This window comes from Sciurus vulgaris (genome assembly GCF_902686455.1).
Source record: "Sciurus vulgaris genome assembly, chromosome: 2".
Lineage (NCBI taxonomy): Eukaryota > Metazoa > Chordata > Mammalia > Rodentia > Sciuridae > Sciurus > Sciurus vulgaris.
The window spans coordinates 38,335,515-38,357,533 of record NC_136462.1 but is presented as its reverse complement, the minus strand read 5'-3'; the positions used below and the strand labels follow the sequence as shown (position 1 = coordinate 38,357,533).

Genomic DNA, 22,019 nt, shown 5'->3' with positions numbered 1-22,019 from the left:
AGGAACTGCCTGGCAAAGCTGCTGCTTCATGCCATAAAGTGATGCACAGAATGACATGTGAATGACAGTGTCACAACCATTGCAAATGATACAGATGTCCTCAGGTGTCATTCTCTTCTTTTAAAAAAATTTTTTTTAGTTGTAGATGGACACAATATCTTTTTTGTTTTTATGTGGTGCTGAGGATCGACCTGTGCAAGGCAAGCGCTCTACCACTGAGCTACAGCCCTAGCCCCTCTTGCTTCTTTTATGTAAATGTCAAAACATAAGATAGAAACAAAACCAAATGCTTTTGTTTTAAAAAGTTAAAAGTACATTTGCTTAGTATAAAATGATGCACCATAATATAAAACTGTATAGTACCATATAGTCATTCATTTCTCTTGGAAGAAAGCTCGAAAAGAGGCTGGAAATGTATCTCGTGGTAGAGCATTTCCCTAGCACTCATGAGACCCTGAGTTCTATCTCTAATACCAAAAGAGAGACAGATAAGCCCAGTAAGGACTCAGTAAATACTTTGTGATTGAATTGGATGAGATCCTCCCATGGTGTGTGAGTTGCTTTGGGAGGTAGAGAGAGCCTTATGAGCCAGTAGAGTGCAGTGCAGAAATGTTTTATTAACTGGTACCTGTTGGCTCATCCTTATTATTTTACTCAAGAAGTATGTCTGCTATACCTAGCAAGCATTTCTTCACTTGGCAGATTACTTATGAGGCATATAGAAAATTCAGTGAATAAGTCATTTCTCAAAGGAATTGGCTCATAGTGGCTTATTGAGATTTTATACCTTTTTCTTATTATGTAGTCTGAGAAATGTATTTTTTTGTGTGAGGTTTCTATATTGAAGCCATCTGATTGCTTATTATTGCTTGGATTTGCTCTACACATGTTAATAAATATTCTTACTCAAGCCCGGCATAGTGGTGCTTGCTTGTAATTCCAGCAGTGTGGGAGGCTGAGGCAGGAGGATCATGAGTTTAAGGCCAGCCTCAGCAATTTAGTGAGGCTCTTGGCCTCACTGAGATTAAACCCCTGGATACAGTACCCCAGAAACACACCCACATACAGTTCTGATTTAAGCATCTGACTTAACCATTGGTTTGAAAGCATAGGGATTTAAAAAAAAAAGACCATTGTTGAGCACAAAACACATTGCAGATAAAAGTAGGTAACCACTCTGCAAAGGCCTTTAGTAAAAGACTTTTTTCTTTTTTAGTAAAAGTTACCTGTATGTACCAGTGAAGTCAATGTAACTGTTGATGTCAGAATACTGTGTTAATTATGAAGGAAAAAAGGTTAAAGATTTTTGCTGCCCTCACAGTTACTATGTTTTCATTTGTGTCCTATAGATATTACACCTAAATATGCATAGTCCTGAAATTTAGCTTTCAAAAACGTATTGAGATTAAGCTTATTGAGGCAAAAGCAAACAAACCAAAGCAAAAGCTTTGTATTTTATCACATACCTTTTCCAGACATGATTATTATTTAACTAATTTGTTCCAGCACCAGTCTTGCTGTGTTTTTATATATGCTAGACAAATGCTCTGCAACTTCTCCAATAAAATAGATTTGTTCCATGGAGGAGCACCAGAGCCACGTTCCTCCTCTTCCTCTTGGACACACTCCATCATCTGAGCCCCTGCTTTTTTCTGCACAGTGGCTGAAAGAGACGAGTGGTGGATAAAGCTGTGTAGGCCTTGCCTGGTCTCTAGGACCCACTTCCGCTGGTTTTTACTTGTTGTGTTTTTAACGGTTCTTTGCCTGGAAGCATCAGTCAGCAGTCAGGAGTGTTTGCTGAGAGAATTTGACCCTGGAGAGAAGGAGCTGTGACTAGAGACAGTTTGGCTTCCAGGGACCAACTTGCTTTCATGCTGGGTTAGACAGAGGTGGTCTCTTGATGATCTTTCAGGTCTGTGGTAATTCCTAAGTTTCTGAGATGAACTTTTTCAAGTGTTTTGGCTCATAGATTCTATAAAATATCATATTGTGGTTAAGAAAGAAGACATTATTCTTGACCTCCTAAGATAGATTATATAATCTAAAACACTCCATGGGGTAGAGGGGAGACATGGACCCCACATTTGCAAAAGTTTGTGACAGAACATGGATGTGCTGAAGGGATGAGAAGGTGAGGGTTGCTGAAGTGTGAGGACCAGGAGCGGAGAAAGACATGAAGCTGGAGGGACTGGCTGGAACAGACTGAGGAGGCCTGGACTCTCCTCATGGACAGGTTGACAGGTTTTAAGTTGGGAGCGATGTGATCTATTTGTATTTTGTTAGAAGTTCTCCAGTTGCAGTGAATGGATTATTGTGTTTCAGTTAAAGTACCGTTTCAGGACTGGGAGGAGGGCGACCAGACAGGAGACCAATCCAGGTAGAAGATGACAACTTGGATTTCAGTGACAGCAGCGAGGGTAGAAAGGAGCAGACACATTTGACAGCTGTGACGATTGAAACAGGAGAGAGGAAGAAACTACCTGGAAAAGTTGTGCCTTGTTCCCTCCCCATCTCAATGTGAGATCTAGGACTAGTGGCTTTGGCATCACTTCTTGGTTTGTCCACTGATGAGTCAAGCTCCATGTGAGGCTGGCCTTCCTGCCTCTGAGGTTGCATTAGGATTCAAGAGTAAATACTTCTGAGCTTCTTTAAGCTCAAGGCCTGAATGAAATTAGTTCAGAGTTAGCTTATGGTAAGTGACAACATTCGGTGGTAGCACTGTGACTCTTGCAGGCTTCTGATGCCTGCCCTTCTATCTGAGCTTCTGCTGTGCCTGTGGTCAGTAGGGCCCAGGTTGGGAACAACATTGGTAGGACAGTAACGCTTGCAGCTTCTGCAGTGATTTTCTCAGAATACTGCAGTAAGATTGACTTTGTGTAATGTCTGTGCTTAAGATAGAAATGAAGCCCTTCTTTTTCTTCCCTTTGTGTTCCTTAGGGGCCTTTAAGGGACTTGTGAGCCGAATTAGAACAAGTAGTTTTTGTCTTCCCATGCTGGATATTTGAAAAGACCATGGAGGGGAAGAAAAAGCAGTCCTTGGCCTTGTTCCATGACAGACCGACAAGCTGAAATAAAGTGTGTCCTGAGAAGAATTAGGGTAGAAGGATAGAATGGCAAGAATTACACCAAATCAAGTAGGATAATGTTAAAAATATATATATATACATGGGCTGGGGCGTAGCTTAGTGATAGAGCATGCACCTAGCCTGCATGAGGGCCTGGGCTCCACCCCCAGCACCAAAATAATAGTAATAGTCATGTTCCTTCTCTCTTGTCAAAAGTTGTTTATCTCTGTGTACTGTTGAATTGCTAGAAATCAGAGCTTTTTTCTTCCCCTAGAGGTTTAATAATGTATCTGAAGGGGCTCACCTAGTCTATGGCCATACCACCCTGAACACACGCCATCTTGTCTGAAGGGGTTCACCTATCCCTGACTTGTTTGAGCTAAAGTAGCCATTCAGAGTTTGATGGCCTGCTTTGGAGTGTCTATTACAGAAAATGTGTAGTTAACCTTTTGTGCACATGTGCATATCCAGACAGGAATCCCAGATCTATCCGAAATGGTGCTGACATCTGAATGAGTGAGCAGCAAATCAGAAGCACCTGAAAGACTCCACAGGTAGAAAGATTGTAGGTCTTTGAAAGAAAAGCTAAGTCCACTTTGGACATGAATTGATATGGCTGTTATTTCCTCTGATGTAGACTTGGCCATGTGGAGGTAGGGAGAATAGAATGTCATGTTCTTTCACTGAAGCCATGCCGTGAGCAACTCTATCCAGATAGAATGTCACACCTCTCAGTTGGAGATGCAGATGAAGACTGACTGCGTGTGGGCCAGGAGTGAGGACAGGAGGTGATTAGAGCTTACTAGGCGAAGCAAGCAATCTACCCAAGAAGTTCACCAAGTCTTATTTAGGCTCTTCCTTAAAGCCTAACATGTTTCCCTCTGCTTTCGTCTTTCTAGAAGTGCATACTGTGCTGCCTCAGTGGCCTCTCTGACCAACATCATCACTCCAGACCTCTTTGAGGGCACTGCTGAATGGATAGCAAGGTGAGAGCAGCCAGGATGTTTCCTGGCCTCTTAGGGCAGGTCAAGACTTTACTTCAGAAAAATGAAGAAAATAAAAAAGGCCTGGAAGGGAATATAAAATTGTATTTGTATTGGGTGTATTGGGTTTGTATGATTGTGCATTTCAAAAATACTTAAAATTGTTTTTGGTTTTTTTTTCCCCCTAGACTTTCATTAATGTATTATAGTTTAGACTGGCTAAGGGGAAAACCTTTTCTAAGTAGTATTGGTGGAATCTAAATTGACTTTAAACAGTTTGAAGAGCAATTTGGCAATATCTCAAAATACCCTTGTTTATGACTCCGTAGTTCATTCCTATCGAAACTCTCAGGCAAATGCATGAAACAGACCAGAGACAAGGTCTTGTTTTGTAAGAACAAAAAGCTGGAACCAGGTTTGATGTTCTTAAGTACAAGTTGAATGAGTTACAGATTAGCCACATAACGCAGTGACTGAAATGAGCAAACTAGTGTAATGTGTCAATATGGATAAATCTCAAAAACAGTTTGAGTTTTTAAAAAATGGATGTTAAGGAAAAGCTAGAAGTAGTAAAGCACTTGCTTCGCACATGCAAGGCCCTGTGTTCCAGCCCCATTACTGCACAAAAACCAAAAACTCACAAAAACCCTACAGATAACATATTTACTTAAAATTTGAAAACATGCAAACCTGATCTCTATTATTTATGGGAAGAGTCATGTGTAGTAGTAATATAAAAATATGCATGGAGGCTGTGGTTGTGGCTCAGTAGTAGATCACTTGCCTAGCATATATGAAGTACTAGATTTGATTCTCAGCACTGCATATAAATAAATTAATAAAATGAAAGTGCATGGACGCCTAAAAAAAAGGGGGAAAGATAAACACCAGATTCAGGATGGTGAGGATGGTGGCTGCCAGGATAGCAAAGGAAAAGAGATCAGGGGACATCTACACCAATATCAGTGATATTGGTCATGGTTCATTTCTTTAAAAATAAAAAAATACTTAAGTGTATATGGCTAGATCTAAGTTAGGTATTAACATATATGTGCATTCTCTTTATTACTTGCTGTTCTTTTCTGTATTCAAGTACTTCATAATTTTTAAAAAAGGCATGATATTAGATACATATGTGCTGTTGTAGAATGATGGCTAAACTATTTTTAATTTAAATTTTTATCAAAATGGTAGTTATCACAATGTAAATATGACTTATAGTGAAACCAGATGATGTACTATGATCATATTTACTTTTGTGCATAACTTCCATTTTCCTGAAGTTAATGTGCATGTCATGAATTTATTTCCAAATTCTTTGCCAGAGCTATAAAATTATTCTCTGTATAGTCATACATCTCAGGTAACCTATTTTGTGTGTGTGTATGTGTGTGTGTTTTGTGTGTGTGCTCTGGGTCATCCCTCCTGGAACCAACCCTCTGCCATCTTGCTTCATGCTGGACAGATTGCTCTCAGCTTGCTGCACAGTGGGCATCCAGAAGCTTCCTTTTGGCATGAAATGCACTTCACTTCTTTGCTTTGTTGAAGTCCCTATCTTTCAGGGTTTTATTTTTGTTTTTGATTTACTTACTAATTTGAATGAAGCACATATGCCAAAATGGGTACTTAGAAAATACAGTTTTAAGAACTATATTTTATTCTCATACCTTCTTGATAAGTTTATTTGCTTAGAGAGATCTAAGTTGGCATTGATATGAACTGTATTCCTTCTGAATTTGTAAGGATCGCTCCATTATCTTTAGCTTCCAGTGTTGTCATTAATAAGACAGGTAACTGTAATAACCAACATTTCTTGAAGACTTTGTAATACTCTATAGTAAGCTGCCTGTAGTTTAAAGACCAAGAGTAGGCATTTCTGGGGTTTTATATTTTCTGTTTATCAAAGGGGGTCACCCATCTTTTTATTCATTATGAATATAATTTTTCTTCACTGTGGTAAATATATAATTATATCTGTGTTCAAATTCTTGTCTGGTCATTTCAACATGTGGATATCTTGAAGTTGGCACATCACATTTTTCTAACTCTTCCTATGTTAAGTAGATTTTGGATGGTATCCTGGACATGGTAATTATATTGTAGGTAGGTTCTGTTTGATTGTTAATCACTCTGAAGGATATTGGTGTTTTTGTTCTAGCAGACAGTCAAGTTGGTCAGACTCTAACTGTAGGCCGGGACCCTGTGGTGGTGAGTGGCTCAGACCTGTCCAAAGCTGCTTTCAGTCTGCCCAGTGCAGCGTGATTGAGGGGTTGGATAGAAACTTGAACTGAGTTAGAAGGTGGAATCTGGGCTTTCTTCTCCTCTTTCTGGCAGGCTATTTCTTCCTGCCAGAAAGATGGTTGGCTTTCTATAAGAGTTTTAGCTGTGCCCACAAGCCGTGGCCTGGCCTGCTTCTGCTACCACTGGACTGCTATAGCCAGCCTCAGGGCAAACCAGAGGAATAAAGATGGTGTGTAGGAGAGAAGGCTTCACTCCTTGCTGTTATCTGCTCCAAGTTTCAAATCCTTACCAAACTCTGCACACCTTCTCAGCTGAGCCCTTGGAAAGCTGTGCTTTGTATTTGTGCCAGGCATGTCCTGCTGTCTTCAGGAGGGTTGATTGTCAAGCTCTTCCTGGACATGGAAATCTGACTGCCTGGGCTGAATCCCAGTTTTGCCAGTTATTACTAACTTTATGCCTTAGACAGGCTAGTTAACTTCTTCATGCCATTGTTTCTTTATATGTCACATGGTGGGAGATTGAATTTTATATAAAGCTGGAATACAAAATAATCGTGGCTTTGTCCTTGATGCTCCCCCCTGGGCCACGCTGCCTGCCAGAGCCCTTGCAATGCCTACTGTGGGCTTTTATTTTTGCTTCTTCTTTTAATTTTGCTTCTCTTTTTCTCCATCCACATCCTACCTACCCTTCTAGAGACTATGGGAATCTTCATCTAGCTGTTTGGAGACTTCATGGTAATGAAACTTGATGGGAATCAGTTTTCACTCACTGTACTGGGCACTCAGTAAGCCTTTTAGATTTCGAAGCACTTATACTTCAGTACAAGAAGCTTCTTTATAGTATTTCTTTGATAATTTGTTCTCCATTTTCTGTGTTCGCTCATTTTAATAGCATCTAATCAGTAGGATTGATCTAATTAAAAAAAAAATTTTGCTGGACACAGTGGCGCACACCTGTGATCCCAGTGACTTGGGAGGCTGAGGCAGGAGGATCATGAGGTCAAAGCCAGCCTCTGCAAAAGTGAGGTGCTGAGCAACTCAGTGAGACCCTGTATCTAAATAAAACATAAAATAGGGCTGGGGATATGGCTCAGTGGTCGAGTGTCCCTGAATTCAATCCCCGGAACACCCTCCCCCCCAAATTTTTTTTCCTGTTTTTCGTTCCTTAATCTGTTTTCTTGAACTTTCTGAAAGATTCCCTTACTGTTTCTAATTACTCTGTTCAGTATTTATTTCTGTAATCTTATTTAATTTTCTAAAGCTCAGTTATATATTTTCCTGTTCTGTTTTAGGGATATCTATATCTTTGCAATATTCATTTATATCATACTTTTTTTTTTTTTCCAGTATGGGGAATTGAACCCTGGGGTGCTCTACCTCTGAGCTAGTGCCCCAGCCTTATTTTATTTTTTATTTTGAGAAAGAGTCTTGCTAAGTTGCTGAGAGCCTCACTAAGTTGCTGAGGCTGGCCTTAAACTTGCAATCCTCCTGCCTCAGCCTCCTGAGTTGCTGGAATTACAGGCCTGCACCACTGCATCTGGCTCCTCTGTTTTTCATATCAGAGACTTTACTTAGATGTCTGGTGCTTAGCAACTTTCTGTACTGGGAAGCTATGTGTGTAAGCATGTACTAATACTCCTAACCATTTGTTAGGGAATTCTCATATAAATATCTTTAGGACCTTTTTCTTAAGCTTATCAGTTTCTCTAGAGAGGAACCTTCCAGATTCCTACTTGTGATATGAAGTGACAGCCAACTTTGTGAATTACTTGTAGGGAAAGGAGGTAGGTGGTGGGGCTTAGATGCGAGGCCCTCGCCTAGTCCCCTGTTCAGTGTGGTATCTCCCTCTAGCTCTCATCTCTGCTGGAGATCCGAGAGTTCAGGTCCTCTTCAGCAAACTCTAAAACCTCCAATCTTCTTGGTTTGAGTAAGGAACCTGAAGGTCTAAGTGATTCTTTTATTTTTTTGGTACTGGGGATTGAACTCGGGGGCACTTGACCACTGAGTCACATCCCCAGCCCTATTTTGTGTTTTATTTAGAGACAGAATCTCACTGAGTTGCTTAGGGCCGCACTTTTGCTGAGGCTGGCTTTGAACTCAATCCTCCTGCCTCAACCCCTCTAGCCGCTGGGATGACAGGTGTGAGCCACCATGCCTGGCTTAAGTGATTTTTTTTTTTTTTAATATAAATTTGCAACCAGTCAACTTGGCTCAAACACATCTTACTCTTAGAGGTGTTCAGAATCACCTCTGTCTCCCTTACCCCCACCTCTATTCTCTATTTGGGAAGTTTTCTCTGTTTGGCTAAGTTAGTTAGTTACTCTTATTCCTCTGTTCCAGCTTTCAAGATTTTTATTATTGCCTACCTGTGTTCATATCCTCTCCTCGTCTCTTTACCCTTGTGTTTTATCCCTGTTTAAATTCCTTTACTTTCGTTTTTCTGAGCTCTTATATTCAACCCATTATGTTTAGCTTGAAGACACTCCCATAGAATCGTATTAAGGAGAAAAGCAAGGTGCAGGCATGTATTCTACATTCTCATCTCTCGTCCCATGTCCCACGTGGGCGAGGAAAAGGGTTCCTGTCAGAGGGATGGGCTGGCTGTGAAATAATAGCTGAGAAATTTATTTATCATAAAGATGGGAGACAATTATCTTTTGAATCAGGGGCATGACTGATTGAGCTGTCCATAAGGGACTGGCTCAAACAAGACGGAGGAGCTTCTGTGAGAAACAGGATGGGGTGGAGTTAAGCAAGCCATTTTGCTCTCGCCAGTCAGTTCCAAGGCCTGTGAACTCCATGGTGAACCAACCTGTGGAAACCACATACTGCAGGCAATCTGGAACAATATTTCAAGATTGCCAGTTCCTAAGAGCCAGATTTCTGTGTCCAGTAGCTCAGCCAAGCCTGGTTTTATTTGCAGGCCATGGATGGTGCCCCACACCCATCCATGTAAAAACAAAGGGAGGAAAAATGGAGCATGTAAGTGTGTGTGTGTGTGTGTGTGTGTGTGTGTGTGTGTCTGTGAAAGAGAGAGAGAGACAGAGAGAGTGAGTCTGGAGAAAGGGAGGCTAAGGTTCAGGGATTAGGAGGCTAGATCGGGCAGGAGTCCTTTTCATTATTTATTCTCTCATACTTTTAAAAGTTTGAGCTTTTTAAAAGAGTATTGCCTTTTCAAGTAAAGAATTGTTAAGTAAAAGAAAGATTTTGAGATCCCTTGCATATTCTTTCAAACTTGAGCTCTTTCTCTACTCCAAGTAACCAAATGTGATGGAAAGAAAACCTACAGGACGGATGTTGGGGTGGCAGTAGAAGGTGAGGGACAGAGGAAGCTGAGGAATCCATCCAGGGCATGGAGTTGGTTTTAGACTCTGAATCTGACACCCTCCACCTGGATCCTCTCTGCAGAAGACCAGTGAGTTCCAAGATGTCAGACCTCTAGGGAGAGGGACCTGGAAGACAGGAAGGCATTACTGCTTCCATTTTCTCCTGCCTGGAAGTTCTGTCGGCCCTTGGATTAAGGCCCCTTTTCCTACGCAGCCATGCTACAACAGACTGTGAGGTGACACCCACAGGGAGGGTGACTCTAGGTAAATACCTAGATTGCTGAAAATAAAGTTCTATAGTGTCATGTGGAAATGTACTTAAAATAAAATATCTTCATTTCACAGATAAAACATGTTTATTATAGGTGAGCAAAAAGATGAAATGTTTTGTGTTTGTATGTGTGTGCTAGGATCAAACCCAGGGCCTTGTGCATGCTAGGCAAGTGCTATACCCCTGAGTCACATCCCCAGCCCAGAAAGAAGAAACTTTGAATTATTTGTTATCTACCACCAGGAGAAAGTACCACCAATACTTTTTTTGGTATATATTCTTTCAGAATTCTAGAAATGAAATACTATTCTTCACTGTCATTTTATAATGTCTTTCATATAATAAATGGAACATTTAAAAACATTCTATAGTGTCATTTTAAATGACTGTAGTATTTCTGATGTACAGATACATAATAATTTATATAACTAGTTCATGACTCAATTTGGACTTTAAAGTTGTACCTAACATTTTGCTGTTATAAATGAGAATACAACTGAACTTTTAGTCTGATTTTTGGATACTTTCTTATTTTGTAGAATTAAATCCTAGAAAAGGCCCTATATGACTGGGCCAAAGATTATGTGTGTTTTTTTTCTTTTTTTTTTTTTTGCGGTACTGGGGTTCAAACTCAGGGCCTTGTGCTTGCAAGGCAAGCACTCCACCAGCTGAGCTATCTCCCCAGCCCAATTATGTGTGTTTTTATGTCTAGAAAATATATTCAATATATAGTCTAACCTCAAATAATAGCTGTAATAACAAATGGATAATATGACTGTATAGGAAATTATAATTTTTATAAATAAAATTTAGTTTTGAAGATATGGATGTTATTATAGAAATTTTTTGAAAGTAGAGAAAAATAAAAAGAATTATCACCTTTGTAGTCAGATAACCAGAATCAGCATTTTTCAATTTCATTTTAACTGGTTATCATGCTACATAACCCAAAGAGATTATCTCTCTTTTTTCCCCAAAGAGAGATAATCTGAGATACTATGTTTCTTGTACAAGTAGCCTATTTCTAAATAATCAGGCTTTTTTTGATTGTTTTGTTGTTGATATTGTTGTTTTTGGAAAAGGCATCTCTAAAAGTCAGTAAGTCAGCACCTTTCCATTCATGGTGGTGGCAGCTTATGGCTTATGTCTTAATCTGAGCAGTGTCATTCTCTGCCATCTGGAATGTGGAGGGTGGGGGGACACTTATGCACATCCACCCACTGACCACTCAGTCTGCTTTTTCAACCTCTCCTTAGGTGTCAGAACTGGGAAGGTGGCATTGGCGGGGTGCCAGGGATGGAAGCCCATGGTGGCTATACTTTTTGTGGCCTGGCCGCGCTGGTAATCCTCAAGAAAGAACGCACCTTGAACTTGAAGAGCTTATTAGTAAGTGTTGACCCATAAATGTTAGTATCCATCTTACCAAACTACTCTTCCCTCTGTTTACTTTGGAATAACTAGGATTGCTATCTGAAAGATTTTATGATCCATGTAGCCAAGCAAAACAGAGCCAACCCATGGGCTTAGGCACTAGAAGAAATCAGTCTGGCTTGTAAACAGTTAAGCTGTGGGGTAAATAAAAATGGAGAATAGATTTCCTGTGTGGTGCCTGCTCTCTCTCCTCTTGAGTTACCCTGAGCCCACTCCCATTAAATGGCACTGTCACTAAAGCACTGGTTCATTTAAGATGGCCTGGGGATGTCCCTGCCTGAACCTGCAGTGCAGTTTTTTTAGGATTGTAGTGCCCTCTAGGCGAGTGTTGCTATGAACAAGAATATGACCTAAACTGTAAGTATTGAGGGAGGGCTGGACGCCTTCTCCAGAGCCTCTCCCGTCTACTTTCAGGAACTCAAATCTTAAAACCCACTCTGGACCTTCCACAGTTCATTAAGGCAGCCTGTGGCCCATAGCTGGTGGCTGGAACTGATTTGGGTGCTGGGGAGGGAAGGAAATGTCCTGTCTGCTCAGCCAGTTGGTTTTCTCCTTCTCTATAGGCCAAACCCATCGCAATCCTGATAGTAGTAGAGTGTTTAGAAAACTTGGAGATGAGTGAGGAATGGCTGTATCATGCATTACCACTGAGTAACAGCCAATGTCAATCTACAGCGTCAGAGTATTAAGACTTTCTTATATCAGCCAGCCAGGTTGGAGAATGGGAGGTTAGACTGGGCAGTCATCATCTGATAATGAGGATAAATGTCTTCTACTTCCAGTTCTGCTGGTAACTTGCTAAAAGACTTGGGGTGAATGTCCTTAGGTACCAAGAAAAAGCAGGAACAGTTTGAGATCACCTGATGTGATGTAGCACAGAATTCCATTTATCTGCTTTGAATAAACGTCCCTAAGCAGAGAAGTGATGAGAACAGAGCTGCTGGTCTTGCCTTAGATTTCCTACGTAAGCTATGTTTAAGAGACTTCTGCAGAGCTCCTTAGGAACCAGCGTGGCCCCTGTATTCTCCCAGCATCAGCTCCACTTTGGAATACAGGAAAAGATGGTTGTCTGTTAGATGCTAAGCAGAGATCCATGCTGATTGCCTGCAGTTTAAATGGCTGTGGCAATGAGTAGAGGGACAGGAAGAAAACCAGAGCCCCTAAACTTGAGGGTCAGCCATGTGTTGGGGAGCCCTTCTCACAGATTGGCCCCTGGAGACCCTATCTTGGTGGATTTTGTCTCTTTCGGCTTACAGCTGCCCCTCCCTTCTGTCTCATTCTCAGCAATGGGTGACAAGCCGGCAGATGCGATTTGAAGGTGGATTTCAGGGCCGCTGCAACAAGCTGGTGGATGGCTGCTACTCCTTCTGGCAGGCGGGGCTCCTACCCCTGCTCCACCGTGCTCTGCATGCGCAAGGTGAGCCCAGGTGCTTTTAGGTGGGGCCAGACAGTTGCCTCCGTACTAACCAAGTCAAGAAGCCAGAGCACTTGCTTGGAGGGGTTGGAATGAACTCGCCTTGATTTGGAGTGCTTGGTGTGGGACCTCCTGCGCTGGGACATGGGGATTTAGTTTCAGTGGTTTGATGTCATCCATCCAGCTGAGGCAGGATGGGCTTGCTCTAAGCTGCTGTGGTGGGGCCGGGGCTGTGCTGTTATCTGGCGGAAGCAGTCACTCCTGCCCCAGGGTGACTGCCACCTCAGCTGGGTGTGAAGCCACAGCTTCCAACACAGCTGCATTTGGTCCTGTCAGAGCTTATAAACTTACACTGTGCATACGGTCACAGCAGTGACAGGAAAGACGCTGGATGAAGGGGTAAGAACCAGAACCCACGGGGAAGATCTGCCACGTGTTGCTGGCTGCCTGGTTGTCACCTTGGGAAATGTTTTATTTACAACTCCTTGAGCAATCCCAGATGGGAGCTTGTTCAACACGCACCAGTGGAGTGGAGAGATCTTCACTCCTTTCTGTGGGGTCTCACATGGGGATGTGAAACCAATGTAGACAGCAAGCAAAAACTCTAGGAACATTCTGTCCTTTTCTCTTGAACTTCAGGCAGCCTGCTGCCTCCTGCCTGCTCTGGCTCATTTACTTCCTGTAAGAACAGGGTGTCTCTTGAGTATGCTGGTGGGAGAGGGGAAGTCATGGCTGTCCCGCTGGGTGCTAATCTGTTCCTGTGGGGAGATCCCTGCGCCCAGAGGGAAGCTTTTCTTTGGACTCAGTTGGGTAATTAATTGCTCAAGTGTAAAAGATGAGATTCTTTTCTTCTGCTCCTCCCATGCTCCCCCTACCCCCTCCATTTGTCCTTTTTAAACCCCATTCTTTAGTTTTCTCATTTCACTGGAGTCGTTAAGTTGTGGCCACTTCTGAAACTTGATTAAACAGTCTCCGTCCTGTCTTCCCAGCCTGGGGCTACTAGCTTTAGATCTCAGGGTATCAAGGCAAATAATTCCCCTGTCTGTAGAGCTTGCACAGTCTCTGGCTTGATCACTAGAAGGGATGTCAGGAATTCCCTCAGAGTCCAGGGTTTCCAAAATAGAAATAACTTGGGGTGTTGGTGATCTCTTTATTTGGCACTGGTGAGGCCAAGCACCTGGGGAAGCTGTCAGTCTTTTACAGACCTGTCCTTGGCAGGGATGAGATGTCATAAATCTGCAGTGCCAGGGAACCCTAGAACTGTAACAGAGGCACTACTCACCAAAGCCTCCTGGGGGCACTGGCTGGCACTATGTGCATTGAAACTCAAGTTCTGAAGGACTTAGTCACATTTAAAGGTATGCCTGTGGAAAAGACTACCTGGCAATCTTGGCGCTTCTAGATTGTTCCATCGCCTGGGAGAAAGCTCAAGTTGTGCCTACGATTCTTCCATTCCTCAGAAACTGAGTTTCTGGGACTCGGAACAGACTGAAGTCTGGGATGAAGTGATGTGTTTTGAGTTGTAGGCAAAATTACAGACTTGGGAGTCAAAAGGAGATGCCTGTGGAAACATTAACTCTATACGGTGATCATAATAGATTTCAAAACATTATGTGCATGATCTTATTTTTAGTGAAGAATTGGCTCATAAAAAATTACTAGACTCTGGGGGGCTGGAGATGTGGCTCAGTGGTAGAGCGCTTGCCTAGCATGTGTGAGGCCCTGGGTTCGATCCTCAACACTGCATATAAATAAACAAACAAACAAAATAAAAGATCCACTGACAACTAAAAAAAGTTAATAGACTCTGGGATGTGAAATCACAATGATGTTTATTTTCTCTTTTTTTGTTTGCATTTCCTATTTTTCCTACAGTTGATAGGTATTTATTGTACAAGGAAAAACAACAAAAACTGCTAGGCATGGTGGCACACACCTGTAATCCCAGCTCTCAGGAGGCTGAGGCAGGAGGATCACAAATTCAACGACAGCCTTGGCAACTTAGCAAGACTGTCTCAAAGTACAATTTTTAAAAAAAGGCTAGGAAGTAGTTCAGGGGTAGAGCACTTGCCAGCATGCATGAGACCCTGGGTTCATTCCTCAGTACTGCAACAGCAGCAACAACGACAACAACAAACGAAAACAACAAAAAATTATTTTCCAAAAGAAGGGTATAAACAAAACAAGTAGTAGGCTGGGTGTGGTGGCGCAGCCCTGTAATCCCAGCAGCTCAGGAGGCTGAAGCAGGAAGAGCTCAAGTTCAGTGTTAGCCTCAGCAACTTACAAGGCACTAAGCAACTCTCTGAGATCCTCTTTAAGTAAAATATAAAAAAGGGCTGGGGATGTGATTTAGTGGTTAAGTGCCCCAGGGTTCAATCCCCAATACCAAACAAAAACAAACAATTAGTAGGATAGGAAAGATATTTGTGACAAAATGATCAAGGGCTAATTTGAAAAATATCATATAAATCAATAAGAAAATCGGTTAAAGGATCAGAAAACACAGGCCCTAGAAAAGGAGGCACTGTTATTACTGCCTTTTCTATTGCATCTGCTCCCATTAGTGGCAGCTGAGATTTCTCAGGCACTTACCATATGCCAGGGCCTGTTTGACATACATTTTCTCATTTGATCCTCAGAACAGCCCTATGAAATAGATACTTTTGACATTCCCGTTTTGCAGATGTGAAAATAAAGTACATGAGGTTAAGTGACTTGCTTAAAATAACCTGACTGCCACCTACAACAGTTAATAGGTAGTTGTGTGACTCCAGACCAGCTGGCATCAGAGCCCTACTTATAACACTGCAGATGGCCATTAATTCAACCAAAAGTTGTTCAGCTCATTTATAAAGAAATGCAAATCAGAGCTGTGGGATACTAGTCCTTTTTATTATCATATTGGAAGAGATTTAAAATTTTGATGCCCTATGTTGGGGACAGGCATATTTGTGCTGTTGAGTGGGGAAGTAAATAGTTGCATCAATTTTGGGAGGCAGTTTGGAGACATACCCTGCTTTTAAAACTTTCTGCTTTTTGATTTTTGTTTTGCCATATGCATTGCTACTTGTATTTTTTGATGCTGGTGATCAAATTTAGTGTGTATGCACACTTCCATCGAGCTACAACCCCAGCCACAAATACATTTTTTTTTTTCTTTTTAGACATACCTAGCACAGAATGCATGAAGCTATGCAATCCCCAGCACCATTTTAAAAAAAAAAAAAAAAAAAAAAAATGAGCTAGGATTATATTGCTAATTAAAAAGAAAAAAGCTTAATACAGTACAGCACAGGAGTCTAGGGCATTCCCAGACTCAGCAAGTGACCATCAATATCTCATAACTTCTTTCCACCTGTCAAAGATAATATTTGAGTAGAAGAATTGAATTATTATTAATTACTTTAACATATTCAATGATGACTAATACAGAGCTGTTTTTGTGGAGCAGTAAGAAAGCAGCAGCCTGCAAGCTTCTACTGGATTGATGGTTGCTAATTGATGGTATGTTTTTTGGGACGTACCCTAGGATGTTTCTCATCCACCTGTGAAATTGAGCTACATGTTGCTACACCTGTCAGTTTTTGTTTGGAAAGACTCAATTTCTTAGATGAAAGGAAACTTGGAAATGCAAAATGACATTATAATGGGAATCTATAATGTAGGGACAAGGTATAAAGGATGTTAAAGGCTGAATCCATGCAGAGTTATCACCTCATAATCATTATCTCCCTTCTTCTTGCCATGATTATATGAGATTCAGATTCAGAGCTCTGAACTTTAAGCCTTTAAACTTCAATAATGTAGGAAATAACTGAAACACAAACATAGCATTTTCTTTTTAGATTCCATTGTTAGTCATAAATTGTCATTTACCTTATAATAATAGTTTTTAATTTGTTGCAGGGTATGAAATAAGGATATATTTTGTACAGAATGTTTAATTTAGCATAACATTGAAATGAATATGATTTTAAAGTCACAGCTCTATGGCAATAAGTCACATCCCATAGGTTCACCACGGACAGGTTACAATTCAGTGGTTATTAATATATTAGAATTGTGCAACCATCATCATAGTTTAGAACACTCTTAACATCCCCCCAAAAAACCTATCCCAATTAAATTTGCTTCTTTATAGAAGAAATCAGAGAAAAAATAATAGCATGATAACAATGTAACGTGTGTGCGTGTGTGTTATATTTGAAACTCACATAAAACAAAAAAGCAAAAGGGAGAAATAGGTACAACATGTTACAGACAAAAGGTAAATATGATAAAAAGCTAGATTAATAAAATTGAATATTGGTCTTAGAAGACAAAGGACAAGTAGACCCTCTCAAAAGGAAATGAAACTAGTAAACCAAAGTTATGGGAAAATTACACCCTGATTAGTAAGTAATCAAAGGCATGCTAAGCAAAATAAATGATCAGATACTATTTCTTTTTACCATTTTAATTGCTAAGAACTTTTTTTTTTAAGTGAGCAGTGCTGGAGATAGTAGTACAGTAAAATTTTAAAGTTTTCTGGTACCTATGTAAGTTCTTAAAGCAGTTTATAAGCTTTAAAAAAAGCTTTTAAAAAAGTTATGAGCTAAGGCTGGGGAGGTAGCTCAGTCGGTAGAGTGCTTGCATTGCAAGCACAAGTCCCTGGGTTTGATCCCCAGCACCGCAAAAAAAAAAAAAAGTTATGAGCTTTAAAAATGTTTATGCCTTTTAAAAGTTCTGTTCTGGGCAATGTATTTGAAGAAAATAATCCTACACATTGAGAATATTCACAAAGATGTGTAGTATGGCATTTCCTGTAATTGCAAAGAACTGGGAAGCAACCTTGGAAGTAAGTAAAGACAGGGAAGCCCTGCCATGTATGTGTGTGTTTTCCACAAACTCAGCTGTGCTACCAGTGGGGGAAAGAGGAAGGGAATTGAAGTAATGAGAGCGCATCAGAAAGCGCACGTCTGGTGTGAGCCTGCCTGGGCGACCCTGTGTGCCTCTCGAGATGTGTGTCTCATTGGGCCTGGTTCTTGTGTCAGGTGTTAAAGGTGAGTAGCGTCACTACTCCAGATGTCAGGCAGCCACTGCCTCTCACCTTGTGCTCAACCTGGGAAACAGCAATTGCTTCCCAGGACTCCCCCCCCACCTCCCGCCGCCTGCCCCTTTTTTAAGAGACAGGGTCTGACTGTGTTGTTCCAGCTGACACTGAACTCCTGGGCTTAAGCAGTACTCCTGCCTCAGCCTTCTGAGTAGCTGAGACTACAAATGTGTAACTCTTTTAAGAAAACAAAAAATTGGGTTAGGGGTGTAGCTCACTGGTAGAATGCTTGCCTGGCATGTGCAGTACTAAAACAAAACAAAACAAAACAAAACAAAAAATTGAATTTTTAAAAAATTATTTTGTAATTAAATATTTTGCTTACATATGCACTATATACCATATTTACTGTGAACTTTATAAATAGAACTTTGTGCCTATATCCATGAGTTTTATGACTTGGTTACATTGTACATCCACTTGAGATACTGCATGGCTATTCATAGTGAGGGTCATGAAGATTACATAGCAGAAGAGAAGTTTATGTCTTTAGTGTTATGTGAAAAACACAAGATACAAAGTTACAGTAGTTATAACTCTGTAGAATACATAGAAACAAGAAGACTTGAAGAAAGGAAGATCAGTTTTCAGTTGCCATTTACAGATTATTGATATCTTTGTGGCCCAGGTATTAAAGTATAAAATCCACCAAAGACTTACAGCAGGGGAAGGAGGGGGAGACGTATTAGGGAATGATATTGGCCAAATTATATTGTTATATTATGTGCTTATACCAATATGTAACAGCAGCCCCCTCATTGGGTATAATTGTAATGCACCAATAAAAATGTGGAAAGAAAACAAAACAACTAAGACTTACTGTACATCTTATATCTGTATTTAAAAAAAAAAAAAATCATTCTCTGCACACATCTGTGCGATGGCAAGTCATCCCTCCTCCCCTTTTGATAACTACCTGGCCCAAAGAATTCTTGACTTACTGGCTGAACTTGAGAGTGAAGAAGCCTAATTGCTTACTTCGTAGTATTCCCAGAGTGGCCAGTTTGTCCTTGGGGTGTCATATGATGCAGGAGGGCAATTACTACTAATGCTTCTTAGGAAAAATTTTTGAGCCAAGAGAAAAATTAGTGCAGTGTCATGTACCTGTGGTCCCAGCTATGCTGAAGAGGGTTGATCATTTGAACCCAAGAATTCCACCAGCCTGGGCAATATAGCAAGATCCTATCTCAGAAAAGGAAATAAAAACTGGAGAATTCCCTCTTGAGATAGATTAAGGTCAGGCTTAGAAAAACAGGAGAAGAAATAGTATTTGTTACTCCTGCTAACAATTCCCTTAGCTACTTAGAGTCTGGTTAACAAGTTTCAGAGATAGGCTAGAGCCACTGTCTTTAGGAGCCCAGAGTAAACAGTGATGGACAGTTCAGGAGCAGTAATAAGGTCAGCCCGGGAAGGTAAGCTAAGCAGCTGGTTCACTGCCTGCTGGAGATGTGGCTTACGATCACCATCCAAGTTAACGGCGAATACTTCAAGGCAAGTGAAATACCCTTTGAACAGCTGCTCTTTGACGCATGTCATGAAGATAGCCTGCATCCAAGAATGGGTAGAAGAAGAGGGAAACCCTGACTGTTCCTACCGGGTAAAAAAAATCACAAATAACCATTGGTACTTGGCTAGCCCTGCCAGGCCCTTCCTGACCCTTCGCCCTTCCACAGGTGACCCTGCCCTCAGCATGAGCCACTGGATGTTCCATCAGCAGGCCCTGCAGGAGTACATTCTCATGTGCTGCCAGTGTCCTGCTGGGGGGCTCCTGGATAAACCTGGCAAGTGAGTGCCTTCTCTCTGGGAGGGAGGGAGAAGGCAGGAGGGTAGTGTACACCTCAGGCTTTAGAGGGCCAGGGTATCCCTTTCCATCTGGCTGTTTAGTGCTAGTGTTGAGTGGGAAATGCACCCCAAGTTGGGAGCATCAAATGCCTTTTTCTTTTTTGGTACCAGGGATTGAACTCAGGGGCACTCGACCACTGAGTCACATCCCCAGCCCATTTTGTATTTTATTTAGCGACAGGATCTCACTGAGTTGCTTAGCGCCTTCCTTTTGCTGAAGTTGGCTTTGAACTTGTGATCCTCCTGCCTCGGCCTCCCCAGCAACTGGGATTACAGGCGTGTGCCACTGCGCTTGACCATCGAGTGCTATAGATCCCATACTTCCCACTAACATGTGTCCTCCTCCCCCAGAGAGGTGAATGCATTGGTGGCTTTCTTTTCCTTTCCTTTTTTTTTTTTTTTTTTTTTTTTGTTGTTGTTGTTGAGCCAAATTGGCTTAAATAGAACAGGATGCAGGTTGGGGATGGGGTATAGCTCAGTGGCAGAGCACTTGCCCAGTACAGAAAGCCCTGTGTTCAATCCCTAGCACAGGGATGTGGGGTAGGGGAGAAGGGCGAGAGGGGGACAGACCCAGAACTCTAAAACCCCAGTGTTTTAAAGACACTATAATCATGACAACTCTTACAGAGTAAATTAAATGACTAAATTCAAATCCAGGATGCTCCATGTGCTCTAATAAAGGGAAAAGGGAAATCCCTTTTCCATCATATTCTAGCTAAACATGGGTGCGCACACACACACACATACACACACCCTACTGCTGTTGGCATCCAGATAAATTGCTGGGCCTGTATTGCTCCTGGAAGAATGTGGCTAATTTCTACACGTTTTTCTAGAAATATTAATTTAGCACTAGCACTACTTCTGGAGAACGCTTTCCAGAGGCAGTTAGGCCAACCCTAAAGTTACAGCCCCCTTGCTTGGGGTATAGTTCAGTGGTAGAACACTTGCCTAGTGTGTCTGAAGCCCTAGGTTCAATCCCTAGCATCACAAGAAAAACGATAATATAAAATTATAGTCTGGCGGTTTGGTAGAGCTGGAGGATGGGGCTTTTAAATCCACTGCCAAGGAAAAGCCATGCTTCCTCAGCCACAGGGAGGACGAGGGTGGGATGTGTGATAGAGTCCTGGGCCTTTGGACTTACGTGGTTACCTTCAGTGGAGGAGCACCCACTCAGTGCTGCCTGTCCTTGCAGGTCCCGGGACTTCTACCACACCTGCTACTGCTTGAGCGGCTTGTCCATTGCCCAGCACTTTGGTAGTGGAGCCATGTTGCACGATGTGGTCCTGGGTGTGCCTGAAAATGCTCTGGTAAGTCGGGATGACAGGGGACTTCAGAGCAGCTCCTGCAGGATTGGGTGTGCTCCCTGTGGGGCCAGGCTGGGAAGCTTGCAGTCCCAGCCTCCTTACATACTGTAGCTCACCAGTGAGGCTGTGGTCTTGGAGGAAATGCACCTCTAAGCAAACCAGAGTTCCCGTGGGTAGTCTGAGCTGTGACAGAGGTTTTGTGCCTTTATTCCAGAGTTGAGGATTCAGACCCCCACCTGCCATCAGTGCCTCTCTGGGGAGGGCGCAGTTACTGTTTTTCAGACACAGCCTGTGAATCTAAGCTGACCTGTAGCAGTGTGCGCAGGGCATGGCCCTCAGTGTGTGGCTCTCTGCCCTGGGGGTTTCAGCTTAGATGCCAACTCTTCACAACATGTGCTGCTGCAGCGCCTCCTTCATTCCCTCATGGCACTCCCCACAGTTTGCCATGTATTTGTTCAATGCACATTTGTCTGCTTCCCTCAAAACAAATCAGTGCTGCCAGGTGCAGTGGTGCATGCCTGTAATCCCAGCAACTCAGGAGGCTGAAACAGGAGGATTGTAAATTCAAAGCAGCCTCCACAATTTAGCGAGGACCTGAGCAACTCAGTGAGACCGTGTCTCTAAATAAAATACATAAAGGGTTGGGGATGTGGCTCAGTGGGTAAGTACCCTTGAGTTCAACCCAGATAATGGGGGGATGAGGGGGGAACCAGTCCCAGGCTGGGACATAATGCAGTGGGAGAGTGCTTGCCTAGCGTGTGTAAGCAAAGCCTTGGGTTCTACCCCCAGCAGTAGAAACAAAAGCTTTTTAAACTTTCTTTTGTTGGGGTGGCACATGCCTGTAATCCTAGCCTCTTGGGAAGCTGAGGCAGGAGGATCATAAGTTTGAGGCTAACTTGGTCAACTTAGACCCTGTCTTCAAAAAAATTGTTCAAGCCGGGTACAATGGCGCACACCTGTTATCCCAGCAGATTGGGATGCCAAGACAGGAGGATCACAAGTTCCAGGACAACCTCAGCAATTTAGCAAGACCCCAGGCATGTAGTGA

At 42.1% G+C, this 22,019-nt stretch overlaps 1 protein-coding gene across 3 annotated transcripts in view; it reads left to right on the top strand.

Moving 5' to 3' along the window:
• The window catches only part of LOC306653953 (protein farnesyltransferase subunit beta), an 81,733-nt gene that overhangs the window by 42,185 nt on the left and 17,529 nt on the right, over positions 1-22,019 (top strand). For all 3 annotated transcript variants that reach the window (XM_079127113.1, XM_079127114.1, XM_079127115.1), the window contains exons 7-11: positions 3,965-4,051; positions 11,142-11,271; positions 12,601-12,733; positions 19,496-19,607; positions 20,860-20,974. In XM_079127113.1, the coding sequence (XP_078983239.1) occupies positions 3,965-4,051; positions 11,142-11,271; positions 12,601-12,733; positions 19,496-19,607; positions 20,860-20,974 (577 nt within the window). The remainder of the gene's footprint in view (positions 1-3,964; positions 4,052-11,141; positions 11,272-12,600; positions 12,734-19,495; positions 19,608-20,859; positions 20,975-22,019) is intronic.